The sequence below is a fragment of the Gracilinanus agilis genome, chromosome 2 (assembly GCF_016433145.1).
Source record: "Gracilinanus agilis isolate LMUSP501 chromosome 2, AgileGrace, whole genome shotgun sequence".
Lineage (NCBI taxonomy): Eukaryota > Metazoa > Chordata > Mammalia > Didelphimorphia > Didelphidae > Gracilinanus > Gracilinanus agilis.
The window spans coordinates 170,544,919-170,566,329 of NC_058131.1; the positions used below are offsets into that span (position 1 = coordinate 170,544,919).

General features: G+C 43.3%; 1 protein-coding gene across 9 annotated transcripts in view; it reads left to right on the forward strand.

Moving 5' to 3' along the window:
- The window catches only part of FGFR1 (fibroblast growth factor receptor 1), a 70,618-nt gene that overhangs the window by 42,682 nt on the left and 6,525 nt on the right, over positions 1-21,411 (forward strand). For 2 of the 9 annotated variants that reach the window (XM_044663564.1, XM_044663557.1), the window contains 6 exons: positions 11,305-11,571; positions 12,989-13,078; positions 13,509-13,681; positions 15,769-15,892; positions 16,606-16,796; positions 19,413-19,557. In XM_044663564.1, coding sequence (XP_044519499.1) covers positions 11,305-11,571; positions 12,989-13,078; positions 13,509-13,681; positions 15,769-15,892; positions 16,606-16,796; positions 19,413-19,557 — 990 coding nt within the window. Of the gene's footprint in view, positions 1-6,207; positions 6,227-11,287; positions 11,572-12,679; positions 12,689-12,988; positions 13,079-13,508; positions 13,682-15,768; positions 15,893-16,605; positions 16,797-18,215; positions 18,367-19,412; positions 19,558-21,411 lie in introns of all 9 variants that reach the window. The other 7 variants (XM_044663561.1, XM_044663562.1, XM_044663556.1 and 4 more) reach the window with 6 other exon arrangements.

Genomic DNA, 21,411 nt, shown 5'->3' on the forward strand with positions numbered 1-21,411 from the left:
AGGAAAGAAGGAAGATGATAAGAAGTTAAAGAGGCTAGAGCTGGAGAAAGATAAGTGAAGATCTTATGAGGTGAAAAAGAAATGGAATGCCCAGCCCAGCTATAGCCATCTGGGTGAGTTAACTTTTGAGAGCAGGAGCAACATCTCTAAGATTGTGGGGAAGGAAGACGGGTTCTGGGAAGAAGAGTGACTAGCTGTTTCTGCCAAATGTTCTTAACCTTCTCAGGGAAATAAAGCAGATCATTAGAGGTCATCAGCTGTAAGCTGTAATCGAGGCTCAGAACCTGAGGAGAACGAAAGTTTCAAATAGCTAGTTTGGGGAGTGAGCCAAGCAGTCAATAAAAGCAAAATAGTAGCACTGTCAGTCTATGGCTAAAACAGATTGTAATTGGAGTGGGACAGGTCTGCCCTCTGCTTTGTAGCCTTTACAGCCTTTTATTCTGCATGAGTACCAAGCTCAAGAAATAGCCCAGGCCTGGGAGTCAAGTGACGTGGGTTCTAGTTCTACCTGCCACTTACCTGCTCAACATATCATTCCTGCCTCATTAAGACATTATACTGGGGGCAGCTGGGTGGCTCAGTGGATTGAGAGCCAGGCCTAGAGACCCGAGATCCTAGGTTCAAATCTGTTCTCAGACACTTCCTAGCTGTGTGACCCTGGGCAAGTCACTTCACCCCCATTGCCTACCCTTACCACTTTTCTGCCTTGGAGCGGATACACAGTATTGATTCCAAGACAGAAGGTAAGGGTTTAAAAAAGAAAGAAGTAAAAAAAAGACACCATACTGCCTCCTTACTCCCCCCCATTCTGCAATCCAGACAAACTGACTCTCTGTGTTCCTCACTTAAAACTAAACACTCCATCTTCTGTCTCCAGGCGCCATTCCTTTAGCCATCCCATGTGCCTGGAATGCACTGCCTCCTTCACATAATGCCCTTCTCTTCTTTTAAGATGACCCTCATGCACTTCTGCATGAAGCTTTTCTTGATCCCCCACATGCTAGTACCCTCCTTCCCAGACTACTTTGGAGTTAACTACTTTGTGTATGGAGGGTCTTAATAACTTTATACTTTTACTGCATATATTTTTGTATGTACTTTTAGTCCTCCCACTTGAGAACAGAGGTTATTTCATTCTTTGTACTTATATCCTAAGCCCTAGAACTGTACCTGATAAATGGTAGGTGCTTAATAATTACTTATTAATTGATTGTGACACCAAGTAAATTATTTAAACTTTCTGTCTCCCAATTATATGAGCATTTAGGTATAAGAAAACAAAGTGCAATACCCACTAAGAAGGAGTATTTGTTCTTTCCTATGGGCTTGTTGTGTGTACAAAAACTGAATGTGAAAGTGCTTAGAAAATTTAAATACATTATAATGTAGCAAACGGTCAATTGGGCCAAGACCCTAAGGCCCCAGAGGGAATGGGGCTAAAGGAATTGAAATCTAGAACCCAGCTGAGTGCTCTATATGTGTGTTAAGCAGGGATCAATGGTCCTGTTTGTCTAAAGCTGGTGGGTGGGAATCAAGAAATGGAAAGTGTGTGGGCTGAGAGGAGGTTGTGGTCTCTCTCAGAAGAGGTAATACTTTTTAACATCCTTCCCTAACCCTCAAAGTTGCCACCCAACCTGCTTTTAAGCCATTCCCTCCTTTCTCCCCCCCCCCCCCTTCCAAATTGGAGAGACTTTGTAAACAAACAAGGTAGGTAGTGGGATCTGAATACAAATTCTTTCTGCCTCAATCACTCCATTAACAAGCATTTATTAAGTATTTACTTACTTTGTGTCAGACCCAGTGAGGTGGTGGGGACACAGAGAAACAAAAAAACAAAATTATAAAACCAACCCTTGTCTTCCAAAAATATATATAGTCTAGCAGAGATAACATCAATGACAGTGAGTTGGACTGCATTCTGAGTGAAAGAGGAGAAAGAGATACAACTATGCTATTTCCCCAGTTGAATCTTCTATTATCTGATCATAATATCTTTTACATACTCCTATAATTCATCCACCTATGCCTCATTTTCCCTTCCAGGAATGGGAAAGTTCATTCTATTCATTTTATTGGTTGTTATAGCCAAGGGGATGATAACTAAACCAGAACAAGAAATGAAAAGACCAAGGTTCTAGGCTCTTCTACCAACTAGTTGCCTAATAACAAGACCAAGGCACTTCACCCTCTGAGACTCAGCTGAAGGAATTAGACTAGCTCTAGAATTATTTGGGGCTACAACGATTCATGAAGACCATTTATTAAGGCAAGAAGGAGTTGCATTCAGGATTGGTGGAAGAAACATTCACAGTGATGAAATTGCAGCTTTGAAGTAAGCAAGAGGGAGTGGTGTTCTGGAATATTTCCTAAATATGTGAAAGTTCTGTGGTTTTATCAGAATGGGGAACCACAACCTATTTATTTTTTAGTAGAGAAGTTCTTCACTTTTTTGTGTCATGGACCCTTTAGACCAGTGGTTCCCAAACTTTTTTGGCCTACCGCCCCCTTTCCAGAAAAAAAATATTACTTAGCCCCCTGGACATTATGAAACTATTTATTGAACCCAGAATAGAATGTAATACAAAAAAAAAGGTGTGGCCATCACCGCCTCCCTCGATCACTGCGGCATCCACCAGGGGGCGGTGGCGCCCACTTTGGGAATCACTGCTTTAGACAATAAGATAATGTCTGTGTGATTCCATTTTCAGAATAATGTTTTAAAATAATTAAAGGAAAAGTCAAATTTCAGTTAGAGGTGAGTGGAAATAACAATATTTGTCCCCCCATTCAAGTTCACAGACTCCCTAAAATCTATAGTTCTTTAGGTCCCAGGGTAAGAAGAATACCTGGTTTAGTAGATGTCAGTCTTAGGGAGTTGCCTGAAGCACCTAAAGATGAAGGGACTTTCCTGGATCCCAAAGTTAGTATGGGGTACTTGAACTCAGGTCTCTCTAATTCCAAACCTTGCAGTCTACCTCTTATACTTCAAAATATCATCAGTTTAAATGTATATTTAATTTTGTTAATTTGTAAAGTTATATCCTAAGTATTCCATCAAATTGGCTGAATTAGACACAGTGCTGGTGTGTTAATTTTTCTGAGTTTGGGTATAATAATAATTACTAGAGCTAACACTTATGTGCAACAAGACTTGCAAAACAATTTACAAATATTGTCTCATTTGATCCTCAGAAAGTTTATGGGAGGTTGGTGTTATTATTACCTTCTCATTTTTACAGTTGCATTAACTGAGGCAAACAGAGGTTAAGTGACTTATTCAGAGTCGTACAACTAATCAGTAAAAATCTGAGACAGGATTTGAATTTGGACCTAGGCCTGCCACACTATCCACTGGGCCACCTAGCTATTTCTAGTTTTGTTTTGTTTTTTTTTAATTCATGTTCCTTGTTGACATGTTACATGGGAGAAAGTGTGTTTTAACATAAGATGTGTTGGGTTTGGAGTCAAATGACTTGGGTTCAGGTTCCCACATTGCCACTTAATACCTATGTGACCTTAGTGAAATAATTTTGGGCCACAATTTCCTCAACTTAGAAAGGAAGGTGTTGAAATAGACGAACTCTAAAGTCCTTTCCAGCCCAAAATCTATGATCCTATGAATATACTACATTCACATATGCAACATATAACTAAATGAAGGACTTCTAAGAAAACATGTAAAGAAGATACCATTAGGGAAATATATATTTTAGGAAGAAAAGATGGAGTGGCCATGTGGTGAGGGTAAAAGATAACAGAGCAAAAGACTTCCACTGGTCACCTTAAGATGTCAGGAGAAAGTAATGAAGGTTTCCCTCGACCCCTACCCCTGGCAAAAATTATGGAAAAACATGGACAATGATGGGCAGCCATGGATGGGTTTTGATGTGAATTTCTGTCATTGGAGAGAGCATCCAGGTTGATAGACAGAAAGAGAACTGACTCCAGGTCTGAGTTTTTAACCTCTTTTATGAAATGGAGTAGTCTGTTGAAACCTAAGTTCCCCTTCTCAGAATAATGTCTCTAAATGCAAGAAATAAAATACATATGATTGCCAAGGAATCCAATTACCAATGTAGTTATCAAAATAAATTAAAAAAAAAAACCATGGATAAGACAGCTAGAGCACAGCAGAGAATCTGTGCTCAAATTCCTTGTTTCATGATTAAGTCATGAAATCCCATTGCCTAGCCTTTACTGCTCTTCTGTCTTAGAATTGATACTTCTTCATAGAAGGTAAGGGTCGGTTTTTTGTTTGTTTTTAATGCACTTCAGGTTAAGAACCCATCCTCAAGATTAAGAGAATCTGGGTTCAAATCTCACCTCTGACACCTTCTACCACCTATGAGCAGGTCATTCCATTTCTCTGAGTCTTAGATTCCTCATCTGTAAAATGAGGAATTTTAACTGTAGAACCTATGATACTCCTTGAAACTCAATCTATAATCCTATGAGATCTCAGATCCATTTGAGTATATTTTAGGTGGTTTTAAAATCATGTTTCTTCAAAGGCAAGGAGTGACCCTTATACAATACTTAGCTCTTGTTGTTCAGTCGTTTCACTTGTACCCAACTCTTTGTGACCTTAATTGATGTTGTCTTGGCAGAGATACTGTAGTGGTTTGCCATTTCCTTCTCTTACTCATTTTACAGATGAGGAAAATGAGGCAGAGTTAAATGATTTGCCTAGGGTCACACAACTAGTAAAATGTCTGAGACCAAATTTAAGCTCAGGAAGATGAGTCTTCCCCACTCTAGGCCTGGCACTCTACCCACTATGCCACCTAGTTTGTGCATAGCACTTAAATGAATATGGCATTTGAGTTGAAGAGGTTCTAGTCTTTTCTTTTACCACAAGAATGGTGTCTGGATGTGTCTGAACCTCTTCCTGTGTCTCTCTTTTTCCCCTTTTCTCTCTTGAGAAGAGCCTCCTCAAGAAACCCCCACTATGCACACAGTGCCCACCCCCCACCCCCAACACACAATTCATTTGGAGGGCAAAAGAGACAAAAGTCAATGAAGAATAGGTTGGACTTTTTGCCTTTATAAACTTTGAACCAAACTATTTACAGTGATAGCGTGGGAAGGATTCAAGCCAGTCCTGCCACCAGCAAAATACCACACCTGCTGGCTTGTTTTAGGTTACAAAGCAATAGTGTTTGGGGAAAATGGGAAAGAGATAGGATTAAAAGTAGCTTGATTTGCATGTACCCAGGGTTAGCAACAAATCTTTTCCCAGGTTTAAAGGAAATTGGGAATAGAGTCTACCCTAGACATTTGCTGTCTTAACCAGCTATTTCCTTGAGGATCACTAAGAAGTGTATTCCTGTCCTTGTTAGTCTTCAGCCCACTTAAAAGGTGTCATTTTACCAAATCTTCTACAACAATAAACGAACAGAGAGATTAGTGGAGGCAAACGTGAGAAAGAACTGAAGAAGCTACCTGGTAGATGATGTCTGTCATGTAGGTTTTTCTCTCCATTCTCCCAGGATCTTCTTCTGCACTTAAGTTACCTTAAGAGCTTAGGCTGGTTCCTGTACCTTAGCAGTCCCCTGTATTTTCTAACCATTGTGGTGTTCCCCACTCCCCCGCCCCCGGTCCTTAAAGGGTAAAAAAACATTTACTTGAGTAGGTAAACGTGAGAGCAATCTGGACTCTTATGTAAAATTCTTCATAAACCTTAGAGTGCCATATGTGTTAGTTATTACTTCATCATTCTACCCCCAGTGCCCAAATACAATTCCTTCCACTTAATAAAGGTTTGAATTGACCTCATTTCCTGAAGTCTACAACTCCAGCATCATCTCTGCCTTTCCTTAAAGTAATAATAATGTTAGAGCAATGGTGTCAAACTCAAACAGCAACAGAGACCACTAAACCATATATAAGGAACTGCATATTGACTTAGAAAACCACATATTAACATTATCTGTATCCTATTGTATTTTTATGTATTTTGTTAAATATTTCCAACTTATATTTTTGCATGGCAGCATGTTTGACACCTCTGTACTAGAGAATCATAGAAGCTAGTCTAGAGTAAATGAGTAGAGGTTATTTGTTCCAAATCCATATCTAAAAAGGGATCTCCTTTACAGTATCCTTTTTTTTAAACCCTTATCTTCAGTCTTGGAGTCAATACTGTGTATTGGCTCCAAGGCAGAAGAATGGTAAGGGTAGGCAATGGGGGTCAAGTGACTTGCCCAGGGTCACACAGCTGGGAAGTGTCTGAGGCCAGATTTGAACCTAGGACCTCCCATCTCTAGGCCTGGCTCTCAATCCACTGAGCTACCCAGCTGCCCCCTACAATATCCTTAATACCTACACTTCCCATGAAGATTCTCTGTAATGTAGAGCTTACTCTCTACCAAAGCAGCCAATTTTACTCCCAGACAGTTATTGGGATACTTTTTTTCCATGTCAGTCTAAAATCTTCCTTCTCATCACTTCTACCCATGACTTCTTTTTCCGCTTTCTGGAGCCAAGCAGAATAAGTTGAATTGCTCAGTCAATATTGACAACCCTTCAAATATTTGAAGACAAATTTAGGATGTCCTCTGTCATTTTTTCCAGGTTAAACTTCATCAGTTCTTTCTGTGGGTCTTCATATGGTCTTAAATTTTAAGCACTCTCATACTGGTTGCTTCCTTTTGATACACTCTTGCTTGTCAATAATTATCACCTGGTTCTCTTCTAACTCATCTCCCAGGCTCTCCCTTCAAGGTCAGATTGGAACTGAGCTTTTGGTTTTAACCAAGGCTGACCTTCAACCTATCTCTCTTTCGTTCCAGTGTTCTTAGCTATAGTCAGCTCAAGTCAACAGCACAACTCATCTCTGGCCAACATCTGGTTGCTGACATAGAATGGCAGTATCAGTGCTTAGACAGCCATGGTTGGTCATGTTTGGTATGGAGGGCAGATTAAAAAAAAGCTAAGTATCCTTGACTTAACCACCAGTAGTATACACTGAGACAAGAGGAGAGCTGGGCAGTGGTAACTACTGATTGGTTTGAGACCAATGAATCAAGAAACTTCAGATGATGGTCTCCAATTAGTCTTCCTTACATAAGTAAATAGAAAGATGGACATGCAAACAGGAATGGAGTTAGGCAAACAGAGCCTTTAGCTTTGCAACATTTCTGTGATGCATCTATTTTTTTCAGCCTTACTTTTTGTCTTAGAATAGATACTGAGTATAGGTTCCAAGGCATAAGAGTTGTAAGGGCTAGGCAATTGGGGTTATGTGACTTGCCCAGGGTCACACAGCTAAGAAGTGCTGAAGCTAGATTTGAACCCAGGACCTCTGCCCACTGAGCCACCTAGCTGCCCTCTCTGTGATACATCTTTATCCCTGTCTTACAAACTGAGAAATAAGGCACAGAAATATTCATCTACTTACCCTAAATTACATTGAATGTTGACAAAAAACACTAAAGACTGTCTTCAGCCCTAGGTTGTCATTAGCAACAGTAAGTCATGCTTTTGTCAGATGTGAAATTCAGTTTAAAAAAGTGTTTGTTGGGGAAATTACTGAACATCTAATATATATACATATATGCGTGTGTGTGTGTGTGTGTGTGTGTGTGTGTGTGTGTATTTCTAGCACTGGGGATGGATAAAGAGGAAGTATAAATGCTCCAGTTAACATGATCTCTCCTTTGAAACAATATAAACACATCTGGCAGTTAAAATAACAGGGTAGTTCATCAAAAAGCATTTATTAAGCACTTACTATGTGCCAGACACTGTACTCAGCAATGGGGGATACAAATACAGAGAAAGAAAGTTCTTGCCTCCAGGAAGCTTATGTTTTAATACGTTCAAAAGGTTTCAAGATTTTCTAACTATTCAGATGGAAGGTAAGGATTTTTTTAAACTGATACTAAGACAGAAAGTAAGGATTTAGGGGTGGGAGGAACCAAACAGCATGACCTAGTATATGATTAAGTTAATGTGTTGGATGGAAGTGGGATGGTATGTTGGAAAGAATCTTGGAACTTTGAGTCAGGAAACCAGGGTTCTGGTCTTGGCATTGATACCAAATATGTATATGACCTTGGTCAAACCATTTCATTTTTTCTGGGTCTCAGTTTCTTCATCTATAAAATGAAAGAGATTAAACCAATTTACAGCTTCTAACTCTTAGCTTCCCATCTTGGATTTCGAAGGAAGAAATTAGGGTGGAATAGGCTTCATTGAGGGGAGACTTTAGCGGGTCCATAGAGGATGGGTCAAAAATCAGAGAGGCAGAGAAGAGGGAAGAGACCAATAGCTAGTAATGTCTAACAAGCATGAGTTATGAAATGGCTCAGTTGCTGGACTTGGAATGCGGTGTATTATTGGGAAGGGCCAGTGAGAAGACATACGTAGCTGGAATGTAGCAAGAGATAATAAGAATACTGATTTGGTAAAGTGAATCCAGATTAGGGAGAGCCTTGAGTGCCAGACCAAGGAGTTTAATTTTACTGTAGTCTAATTAATGTATATTCTTGAGCAAGATAGTAATGGGACAAAAGCACTTTAGGGAGATTAATCTGGCTGCAGTATGTGGGACCCAGTAGAAGCTGGTAAGGGCATCAGGGAGTCATGATATGGGGAGGGCCTGGACTTCGGAAGAGACAGCAGGGGCAGAGAAAAGGAGACAAATCCCAGAGACATTTGGAAGGAGACTTGGTGCAGCAAAAACAGCACAAGGGGAAAAAATCATTGGGCCCAGAGGCCTGTATGTATGAGACAGAGGAGTTTTGTTTGCAGACTGCTCTGGGACAGGTGGGAAGCATTTTGTCCTCAATCCAAGTTGTAATGAGGCAAAGACTGTCTCAGCAGGGCCTGGTCTTTCTTTCTTTCTTTCCTTCCTCTTGGGGAAAATGCCATTTGCTTTCCTTGGCACTTCATGTCCTTGGGACCTGTTGAAGTCAAATTATGTGATGCCAGAGGCTAAGAATTTGAGTTCGCTGTTTGTCCAAAGGCTGGTAACTTGGTACAGATCAAGGCAGGCAAAATATTTAATCAGTGAGGTCATTTGGGGGAAATGAGACTTGATCAATAAAAGTGTTTGCTGTTTTCCTTGAAGGGTGGCTGGCCTCTCTCAATTGCTTCTTATTGCCCAAGGTGGACAATACCACAGACTTTAAAATATAAAGAATAGCGTCTTTTTCAAACCACAGAAACTTATTTTTAAAAATCGTTATTCTGATCTAGCCACCTTGGGGTTTTACTCAGTAGGTTCAGTGAAGGTTGTTGGGTCATGCTTTCAGATCCTTAGGGTAGCTGTCTTTAGGCCGGAGGTTTTCTAACAGATGTTTCTCTTGCCCTTCCCCCCTTCAGAAAGAGGTTTAAAATGCATCATTTTCTTGAGGGCAGGGGGATAAGGATGTGATTATATAATTACGATATACATATGTATAACTGCTTATATTAACACAAGCCTGGAAAGTACTGCTCTTTATTAAAGGGGGGGGGGTCTACTTTTAAATGAGCAATGCCAAATAGGAACATTTCAGTTTTGTACAAATTCTAGCACAGTGTGTGGCGGTAGAAAGAACACTAGATTTGGTAATCAGAAGACTTGGTTTTTAATAATGGATCAGGCATTTTTCACTTTGGTTCTGTGGGTATATGATTGAGTGGGGGTTAAATTGTTTTTTTTTTTTAAAGATCACACTATTACAAATATGAATAATGTGGAAATGGGTTTTGAGTAATAAGACATGTATAAACCAGTGGAATTGCTTGTCAGCTCGGGGGGAGGGGGGGAGGAGACAGGGGAGGGAAACAGCAGGAATCATGTAACCATGGAAAAATATTCTTTAAAAAATGAATGAATGAATTAAAAAAATAATAATGGATTTGGCACTGTGTGTGGCCTTAGGCAAATCGTTCCATTTCTCTGGGCCTTGGTTTTCCACCTCTATAAAATGGGATCAGGAGCACGTAGCTGATTTGATCTCTAAGGTTCCTTCTCAACCAACAACCACCACCACCACAGCCCCCCAGGCTTTTTTAGGTCTTTATAAGTGTCCCTTGACTCTGTCACAGGAGGACAATATTGGGGAATAATTTAGCTACTGTTTAGGTTCTCAAGTAAGGTGGTAGGCAGGAAGATGGCTGGGGAGCCGTGCTTGTAGCATTGAATGTCATGGACAGAAATCGACACTTCATTTCCACACTGAAGAAGGGAGTTCAAGGAGTATTGGGGTTGTGTCTGAGGACTTGTCTAGAAGACTATTGGACTAGAGGACATACTCAACTAGAGGTCATTTCTTGGTATATCTCCACGTAATGTTTATGTAGCTAACTAATGTTTATGTAGCTAACGAATGGCAAGACTTGCTGGTTGTTAGAGACCTGTAGAGAACTAGGTTTCCTCTTGAGGGGGGCTCCTTGATCTTTGGCTGCCATGACTAGCCTTTTCAGCAGTCAGCTCTGTGATGTTGCCTGGGAGGAGAGGTGGGTGAGGATCTGGGTGGGGGTATGTGGGGGTGGGGGTGGTATAGCTTGAGAGAATAAGCCTGAAGGATAGGATGAGGAGAAAGGACCTTTGTGTACAACAGCGTTATGCTGCCAGGGCAAGTGTGGGGCTTTGTGGCAGCTGCTAGCCTCTGTTTCTAATATTGTAGAACGCTAGGAATCCTTGGGCCCCGACACCTGTTAACTGGAGGTTCTCCTAAGCTGACCTCTCCCTGGGCTGTCACTCTAACAGAAGTGTTTGCCTCCGAGTGCCAGACCCTGCCCTCCACGCATTATTTAAGCATTCTCCTGCCCCCTGGGTAACAACAAGCTGCCTTCTTCCAGTTTGGGGGGGAAGGAATACGGGCAATGCTTTTCTTTGGGGCAGGGTGTGTTCAGCTGCTGTAAGGGAATAGGACAAGAGCAAGGTAGTACTGAAAAGGGAATTGGGGGCCATGTCCCCCAGGAAGTGACTGCTCTTGGCAGTCAGCCAGTAGGCATGGGGAGAGAAGATACCCTGACTGCGGAGGGATGCTGGGTGGGGAGGAAAGAGCCTGGGATAGCTAGCCTTTTTCCCTTAGGATTGAGGGAAATGAAACGTGAAATGAAATGCTTAATGCTGCCGCAGCTGCTTTCTAACTTCTGCTTTTTTCTTCCTAAACTCTGAGAGAGTCGGTTGGGAAAGAGGTGGAGAAGGGGATTCTGGTCCCTCGAGCCAGCGGTTCTTTGGATGCCATGGCTCACACTCAGCTAGTGTAATGCCCTTTGTCTCTTCCCTTCTTCCCTTCCCCCCTTCCCTATCTCTCCCTCCTCTTCTTTCTCCCTCCTGCCTCTGCGGGTGGCGGGTGGCGGCAGCCCTGCCCTGGGGAGCCCCCGTGGAAGTGGAGTCCTCTCTGGCGCACCCTGGTGACCTGTTGCAGCTTCGCTGTCGGCTGAGGGAGGATGTTCAAAGCATCAACTGGCTCCGGGACGGGGTGCAGCTTGTGGAGAACAACCGCACCCGCATCACAGGGGAGGAGGTAGAGGTGCGGGATGCCGTCCCCTCGGATTCCGGGCTCTACGCCTGTATGACCAACAGCCCCTCAGGCAGCGACGTCACCTACTTCTCCGTCAATGTCTCAGGTTGGTAGCAGCGCACAGCCCCGCTTCTCAGAGGGACTCATGGGAAGGTGATGTCCCCTTACCCTTTCATGGTTTCCTGCCTCCCCTCCCCATTCTGCTTCAGAGCTGCTGACCCAGTACTAACCTCTGCTGCCCGCCTGCCCACCGCCTGGCTTAGCTCTCAGGTGATGAGAGCCCCATGGAGGAGACTGAGGGGCCCAAGATCTTCCATCTTTCTTAGAACAGTGGCTGACCGGTCCTAAATAGCAAGCATCTCACCAAATCCTCACTGCCACAGTGTGCCCAGATTTCCAGGGTGCCGGCTGGCCCTCAGCTGCCATTAGACAGCTGACATCCTTCAGCCTTGGTACCCACAGTGCAGCGACCCCATCTCAATAGAGCTGTCTGAGTGACAGTAAGAGGAACCTGGCCACATCCATAGCCTCTCCTTGCCAGGCTATAAAGAGAATATCGGTGGCCATTTCCCCCTGAGCTATTTATTGCAGGAATCCATAGGACACTGTGGCATTGGCCTCTTTAAAGGTCACAGTTCTGCCACCACCAAAGTACAAGTGTGAGACTTTCACCAAAGCAGGGCTTAAGGGGGCATGATGAGAACTTCTGTGAAACATCCATGAATCTTGGGAAAATAGGCTTGTACCTCCCAAACAGCAGGCATCATTGAAGACATACATGTATCCTAAAGCCAGCTCCTCTCAGAAGCACTAGGAGGAATTGGGAAAGTATCTGACATCACCTTGGATGGTTTTTGAAAAACTGACCACCAGGCTGGAGCTAGAAGGTCTGTGCTGAAGACCCTTCTTGTTCCTGCTCAGGGTGTGCTTGTTGGGGAAGGCAACTGGCAGAGGCATTCGTACAAAGTGGGTTTTTGCTCTTAAAAAAAAGCAGCTCAGAAAGCCCAAATTGTGGCTAGAGGAAGGGGGCACTACTTACTTACTTACTGTGTTGTTGTCACAGTGGTCTTAGCTATAAGCTCCAAAAAATATTACAATCTGCCTGGCAGTCTCTATTCTGATCCAGATCATCAGGAATAGCTGTGGTCCCTGGAGTTAAGGTTGAGAATGAAGAGAGATGGTTGACATATGTCACCACATTCGTCAGAAGGCAGTTGCTATAAGTCTATGTCATTGATGATGGGGAGCTTTTCTGGGCAATTTGGGCATGAAGGCAGGGCCAAGGCATGGAGTGAATTTGAGTGAAGGGATGAGGGTGGGCATGTGAACTCCTGGTAACTATTAAACAGTTGCTATTACATTGGAAGGGTAAGTTGCATTCAGAGGTCATCTATATTTATGTCAGTCTGGAGACTATGATCTGGATAGGTATGGGGTTTAGTTCTTAGTATGATTTAGAGAGACTGAGGAGCACCCTTCTTCCTTGGAAATAACCCCAAATGCTTCTTCCTCTTCCTCCACAGATGCTCTTCCTTCCTCAGAGGATGATGATGATGATGATGACTCCTCATCAGAGGAGAAAGAGTCAGATAACACTAAGCCAAACCGTACGCGTGAGACACTGTTTTCTACTTTATTACCTGTGGAAACTAGGGGTTTGGGGAAGCTCAGGGTGTGGAGCAGGGAAGGGTTAAAGAATTGTACTCAGAGATTGTTAAGACTGATCAGAATCTGCAGGAGCCTCTGTGGAAAGGCTAGAGAGGCACTGGGTGCCCCCAAATGCAGTTAGTTGCCTCAGACCCGTGGCAGGGAAGGATGGTGGGCTTTGATGGAACAAAGCCGTGAAACAATTCTTTGACTGATCCAGTTGGGAATAGTTTACTTGGGGCCATGTGGGCAGTGCCCAGTCATTTTTCCCAGAGAGTATGCCTGGCATCAGGGTGGTTCTGGAAGATGTATCACGTAGCACTGACCCAATATTCTTGCTCCCTGTTCTGGCTGATTTCCCTTCTATTGCTCTTGGTTCACCTTTGGCCTTGGCAGCCGTGGCTCCATACTGGACATCACCAGAAAAGATGGAAAAGAAATTGCATGCCGTACCAGCAGCTAAAACAGTGAAGTTCAAATGCCCTTCAAATGGCACTCCTAACCCCACTCTGCGTTGGCTGAAGAATGGCAAAGAATTCAAACCTGACCACCGAATTGGGGGCTACAAGGTATGGCTACATGGGGGGTCGTTGGGAAGATTAACAGGGGATACAGGGACAAGAGCTTGAAAGGGGGGCTGGAAGAACAACCAACAAGCATTTATGAAGAACCTACTATGTGCCAGACACTGTGCTAAGTGCCAGGGATAAAAAAAACAGGCAAAAAACAGCCTTTGTTCTCAGAGTTCATTAACTAACAGGGAGACACCATGCAAACAACGATATATGCACAATATATATGCAGGATTTTTTTTTCCAAAACCTTACTTTCTGTCTTAGTAACAGAAGGGCAAGGATTAGGCAAATGGAGTTAAGTGACTTGAATGAGGTCACACAGCTAGGAAGTGTCTATGGCCAGAGTTGGACCCAGGTCCTCCTGACTCCAGGCCTGGGACTTTCTCCAGTGTGCTACCTAGCTGCCCCAATATGTAGGATTGGTTGGAGATAATCCCAAAGAGAAGGCTCTAACATTAAGGGAGCTCACAGAAGAAAGACTTCTTGTAAAAGGTAAGATTTTAGCTAAGACTTGAAGGAAGCTAGGAAAGTTAGAAAATGGAGAAGAGGAGAGAGAAATTCCAGACTTAGGGGACCTTTTTTTACAAGAAATAGTAAGAAGCTCAGCATCACTGGATCAGAGTATATAAGCCAATTGAAAAGAGGTAGCTAAGTAGCTCAGTGCATACAGAGAGCAGTTCTGGAAATGAGAGGTCCTGGGTTCAAATGTGGCCTCAGATACTTCCTAGCTGTGTGACGCTGGGCAAGTCACTTAACCCCATTTTCCTAGCCATTACTGCTTTTCTGCTTTTGAATTGATACTTAGTATTGATTCTAAGACAGAAAGTAAGAATTTTTAAAAAAGATAATTGAAAAGATAAGAGAAGAAGGTCTTTAAAAGCCAAAGGATATTATATTTGAGTGTTCAGGTAATAAGGGAACCACTGGAGTTTATTGAACAGGAAGAGGCAGGGAACAAGGGAACATCATCAGACCTGTATATTAGGAAGGTTGTTTTGACAGCTGAGTGGAGTATGGACCAGAATGGAGAGAGAAAGGGAGAGCAGCCAAAGGCTACTGCAATAGTCTGGACAGGAGGTGATGAGGATGAACACCTGAATGGTGGGTGACGTTTTCAGAAGAGAGAAAGGATCATATAAGAGAGATACTGCAAAGGTACAAATGATAGGATTTGGCAACTGATTGGATTTGGGAGGTGAAAGAGAGTGAGGAGCCAAGGATGATGGATGCCTAGGTTTCAAGCCTGAGTGAATGGAACAATGATGGTGCCTTCGAAGTGATTGCTTCTTTGTAGTCAGTAAGGAATAGGAAAGTTAGGAAGAGGGAATGGCTTGGTGGGAAGGAGAATGAGTTTGTATCCTCCTAAATATAACACAATACAGTATAGGTAAGTACTTAGGTTTTGTCTGAAGTTTGAAGAACATAAAACACAGGGCTAGGAATGAATTTATTTGAAAAGGTATGTCAAGGCTCTACCCTGGAGATTGAGAAGCAGAACTGGAATGGTTAAAAATTGAGGCATTTAGATTTATGTATGCTCCAAGTATAGCTGTTGGATGGGGTTCCTACCCTGACTTCCAGCAAGGCTCTTCTGAGGGTAGGGAAGAGTAAACTGGAGCATTTTACTTTTCTTACTATTGCTTAAGATGTATAGAACCTAGAATAGATCATCCCATTTCAGCAAAAACCTTTGTGTCAAGCCACAGAAAATACTTGTATTCTGTCACAAGAGTGACACAAGATTGTTTCTTCATCATGGATAGAAAACTGGACTTGAAATCAGGAAGACTAGCTGTGTGACCTGGGACAAGCCTCTTTTTGCCTCAGTTTCCTCATTTGTAAAATATGGATATTGATAGCACCTACCCTCCTGCTATTTTTGTTGGGCTCAAGTAAAATAATATATGTAAATTACTTTGCAAACCTTGAAGAATTATGAGTGATTATTATTATTCTTTCCATTCCTTTTCCCTGGGCCACAAGATTTTAAGTTGGAGGGATGAAACTATCAATGGAGTAGGCTGATTTCATGCCCTGTTTATATCTAATCTCTCAGTGGTTCACTCTTGCTTCCTTTTCAGGTCCGCTATGCCACCTGGAGCATCATAATGGACTCGGTGGTGCCATCTGATAAAGGCAACTACACTTGCATTGTAGAGAATGAATATGGCAGCATTAACCATACCTACCAGCTGGATGTTGTGGGTAAGGAGAATAACAAGAATGAGGGGCAGATTTGAGAGCTAGATTCTTTGAGGAGAAGGCCAAGAATTTAGGAGCTTGGGGGAAAATATGACTAGAAGTAGAAGAGATGGTTTCTGTGTCTACTAAGGGCTATTGTAAGCTCCTGAGGGCAGAGACTGGATCTTCTGCATCTTTGTGGCTCTCCTGTTGTCTAGTACAGTTTCCTACATATAATAAGTATTCAATAAATATTTAGTGATAGTAGTAAGCCATTATTTCCCATTTCCACTGAAGATAGTACAGACATGGGAAATAGATATGTACAGGAGACAGTATGAGATATGAGCTTGAGGTGTGAGGCAGAGGTGAGTTAAGATCATGCCTTCTGAGGGTTTTCCTAATTTCAAATTTCCAGAAATTAGCATACTGTCTAAAAAAGCATGTACTTAAAATTTTAGGAGTCTCAGAAACTGGGATTGTTTCAAGTTAATCGCCTTTTTCTGAGGGCCAGCGGGAGTGAAAATTTTTCTGACTCCTTGAACTAAGATGCATTGGGAAAGCCCTGCTCATTGCTTAGGGAGTGCTGCATTCAAATTCTAGGATCCAGGTGGAGATCAGTGAGTGAGTCAGGAATGGTGTCCAGGCTACAATTCTCTTTGCTTTCTTGTGAGCACTAAATTGCTTTCAGGCATGACCAGCATTTTCCTGTTTCTCCTTCCCTTTCTTCTCTGTAGAGCGGTCACCTCACCGGCCCATCCTGCAGGCTGGATTACCTGCCAATAAAACTGTAGCTTTGGGCAGCAATGTGGAATTTATGTGCAAGGTGTACAGTGACCCACAGCCTCACATCCAATGGCTAAAGCACATCGAGGTGAATGGAAGTAAGATTGGCCCGGACAATCTGCCATATGTGCAAATTCTAAAGGTAAAACTGGTTCCAGGACTTGGAACCACCCTTCGTGGGCATGTAGTCTAGGAAGGAGGCAATGTCTCCCAAGTAAGGACTCTTTGACCTGCTGGTTGAGTCCCTTTACCACCCTTGAGCCCAGGTCCCTTTCCCTCTAAGCATCCTCAGTCTTATTCAGAATAAAATTCTCTTTTCCTAGGGTTTACAGTGGAGGGGGGTGGGAGGGTAGACGAGTTGGGGCTCCAAGGTGGGAAGTGGATCAGGGAGAATAACTTTTCTGTGACTTGAGAGCCAGCCATTCATGAGGCATTTTGGTTCCAGCTTTAGCCTCAGCCTTTGGACAGGGTCTCCCCAGGACCTTTCCCCATTCTCTCCTTCAAACTGGTGTCACTTTCCAGGAGTTAGGGTTGAGCAAGGGCACCATCAGATAAAATATCTAGTTCGGGCTAGCAAAATACTACTTACAAATTCTCAATCACAGAAATGCCATCTCTCTTCCTCTTGCTCCCAAGGACTGATTTCCTTAAAGTCTATTATGTCCCTTCTCTGCCTCCTCCCTCCACCAAATTCCCTTCACCCCTAAAACTCTATTAATCCTAGGGAGGAAATTGCTAAAGTCTCCCTAATGGATCTTGTAATAGGAAGCCACCAGAAGTCAAAAATGTTCCTACCGTTGTCCTTGAACTAAACATCCCTCATCTTTCTGCAGCCCATCTGTTCCAGGCTTAAACCTGACCTTGCCATTGGTTCTGAAACTGGTCCTGCATATAAATGGGACTGCACTTGAGTCACAGCCATTATCTCTTTCCACTGAACCCAATCCAGTCCTAGAATGATTTATGTACATACATATACATAAACAGACAGACAGACAGATAGATAGATAATGGACAGATAGCTGGTACAGTGGATAAAGTGTCAGAACTAGCGTCAGACTCGTCTTCCTGAGTTCAAATCTGCCCTCAGACACTTATTAGTTATGTGACCCGAGACAACTGTTTGCCTCAGTTTCCTTATCTACAAAATGAACCAGAAGAGGAAATGGCAAACTACTCCAGTATCTTTGCCAAGAAAACCCCAGATGGGGTTATAAAAAGTCAGACATGCCTGAAAAAAACAACTGAATTGAAAAACACACACACACACACATACCTATATATGTGTATATAGGGAATATAGAATAAAGGAGAAATATTTTATTGGGGGGTAGCTAGTGTTTTGTTTTTGAGGGATTTTTATGTTCTTTTTTTTTAGTGAGTTTGTCTTGACCGTTGAGGGAAACTGATCTTATCATGTATAAATTAGAAAAGATGACAAATTTCATTTAATCACCCTTTTCCCTTAGCTCCTTGCACCTGCCTGGTAGCCACCAGGGGCTAAGCATGGCAGTGCACACGTGTCTGCCCAATTGACTGGTGTGTAATTGGTTTATTCCAGCATTCGGGGATTAATAGCTCAGATGCGGAAGTGCTGACCCTGTTCAATGTGACAGAGGCCCACAGCGGGGAGTATGTGTGTAAGGTTTCCAATTATATTGGTGAAGCTCGCCAGTCTGCGTGGCTCACTGTCACCAGACCTGTGGCAAAAGGTAACCGGGAGATGGGGCCATCCTATACCGGGAATTTGATTTAGGCCCAAACCGCTGGGGCAAATGGAAAAGCCAGCCCCAACCTCTCCCTGTTTTCCTATTGTGTTTCTGGTACCCAGAGCCATGGAAAAATGCCTGGCATGGGCGGCTGGTTTGGTTTGGTGTTATGTTGGTTCCTGCTGGTCCCTTTGCCTTATGTGTTGTTCCTTTGCTGTGTGTGTGTGTGTGTGTGTGTGTGTGTGTGTGTGTGAGAGAGAGAGAGAGAGAGAGAGAGAGAGAGAGAGAGAGAGAGAGAGACTTTGTAGTGTATTATGAATGATACTAAAGGCAGTGTGGTGTAAAAGAAAGAACACTGGACTTGGAGTTGGTTTGGATTCCACTTTACCAACTGTGCAACCAGGGGCAAGTCATTTAAGTCTCATTGAGCCTCAGTTTCCTGCTTTATAAAATGGGTGTGATATGCAGCCATTGGAACCTACCTCAAGAGGGCTTTCGTGAAGTTCAGAGAGCCCTTTGCTAACCTTAAAATTGTGATATAAATATCAGATTAGAGTCCAGGGGACATGCCAGAAAATGAGATCAGGTACTACCATCTCAACCCAGCCTTCATGAGCTGTGTATGAATCCAGCTACCCCCCTTTCCTCATGTGTGTGCTTTCTCACCCTGTCTCTCCATTAAACCAAACAGCCCCCCCACTGCCTACCAGGCCCCATTTCTCCATGCCACCCATTGCCAGCATGCTTGGATGGAGCAGGGGATGCCAGCATCCGGTGAAGGGTTATAACTAGCCATCTTCTCCATAGGTCTGCCAGAATTCTCCGTCTCTCTCTCTCTCTCTCTCTCTCTCTCTCTCTCTCTCTCTCTCTCTCTCTCTCTCTCTCTCTCTCTCTCTCTGTTGTTTTGCAAAAACGAGAGATACTGGGGAGCATTCTTCATCTTCCTCCTTCTGCCTACCTTTTTTCTTTCCTTCCCTTCTCCACCATCTCTTCTTCCTGGAGGTCTCATGCTCTGTGCTTGTCCATTTTGCCTCTGTTGTCTCTTTTAGACGGCCGGTGTTAATACCACTGACAAAGAGATGGAAGTGCTACATTTAAGGAATGTCTCCTTTGAGGACGCGGGGGAGTATACATGCTTGGCGGGTAACTCTATCGGACTCTCCCATCACTCTGCATGGTTGACCGTTCTGGAAGGTATATACTGTACTTCTCCTCTCGATGTCCCGCCCCTACCACGGGCACGGGGGGAGCATGCATTGCAGGTCTTGGAGAAGCCTAATGCCATGAGGAGAAAGAGGAGGGGGGGTGGTATGGAACCAACAGGCAAGGCCTTGCCCCATGCCCTACCTTGGCAGTACCCCACCATCACCAACACCCCCAGGCTCTTTCCATTTCCAAATTCTATGAGAATTTAGCCCTCTGCTGAGACAGAAGCTTTCCTGTTTCACAAGAACAGGGAATCTCCTGTCCATATGTCCATATCTGGCTCTCTCCTTGGCCAAAGCAATGCATGCTTGTGGTCTGGATTTAACCTGCAGTTGGGTGCCCTTCCAGAGTAGACTCCTTCCATTCTTATGTCTGATACTCACCCCCTCCCCCAAATCCCTAACTAAACATTCCGCTCTGGGATTGAGGATCCTCCAGACATATCCAATTTCCATTCTCTACCCCCCAAACCTAAGTGGTTTAAAGGGAAGAACCACTACATGCCAAGGACTTCCTTCTATCCCAATCTTCTCTGCATTTGATTTACCCATTTCCTATATTATACCCATTTCCTAAATTTACCCATTTCCTATATTAAACACATTGACTTCAGCAGTCTAAAGCATGGTCTTTCTCAGACAAGCTATACCCATTTTCCTATTTAACTAAGCCCCGAAGAAGCTAGGTGTGACCTGATGTTGGACAGGAAAGGAAGGAGCCTGTTCAAGGTGGTGGGATGGAACCCTGTGTCCTGGGAATGGAACCACTTGCTGCTGCCTTTGGAAGTCTATTGCATGGGGATTCTGGAAGCTTTTTATTTTTACTGTCACTGCTGCTGCTGCCGCCACTGCTGCCACTGCCGCCACCTTCTTTTATTTCATGCCATGCCAGTATCATAGGTCCAAGCAAAAATTGCCAATATCCCACTTAGAAGCAGGGAAGCGTTCACCGTTTATTGTGGCTGTCATTGTTCTGTCTGTCCTCCTTATGTCCCTCTCAGTTGATTGTTTATGTCTCTTGACCTTGAGGGAAAAAAAAAACAAACTCTTCTCTGTTATTGGCTTCACTTTGGTGAAGCTTTGTTCCAGGCTCTGTCCTAATGAACCAAGGCTGGGCATCCTGATTTTCTAGGGGAAGGTTCTCAGAGGGTGTCCATTTCAGGGGTGCAGGGGAGGTGTGGAGAGGCAGGAGTGGTAACTGTGTGTATGGGTTTGGTTTTTTTTTAATGCTCCATAATCTGTGTTCAAGATGAAAAGGAAAGAGTTGAGATAGATTGACTGATGAAAATAGTGTAAGGAGATGTTGAGGAAAGTATGAAGAGGGAAAAGAAGTAGATCTTTCCCAACTCTCCTTCCTTTGATTGTGGGAGATGGCATTATTAAGTGGAAGTCTCTCAGAACTATGGGTTGGGAAGGGGACATCCTTTCCAGAACATTTTCTAAAGTTTATTTTTTAAATCCACATACATGAGTTTGATCCAGGATTAGGGTAGTTGAGAGTGTAAACATTGTTATTTTGGTTTGATGTGATATGAAGGCAATAATAAATAGCAGGAATGGAAGATGAGGTATTAGATCTATATTCAGCAGCAGAGCCAAGACGTGTGTCTATGTCCTTTTTCCTGCCTCATCTGTTTTCTGAAGAACATTGCTAGTCAAAAAGAGCAGCCCAGTTTAGAGAGCTTCCCCCTTCCTGGGGATAGGGCATGGAGCATGAAGCAGTTATATTAGTGATAGTAGTCTCTGGGGAGTCTCAAGAGTTGGGAGGTGCCTAATCTACTCAGTGACTGGGGCCAGGGTCTGACCAGCCTCCATTCTTGCCTGTAAGTCCCCCGGGGGGGAA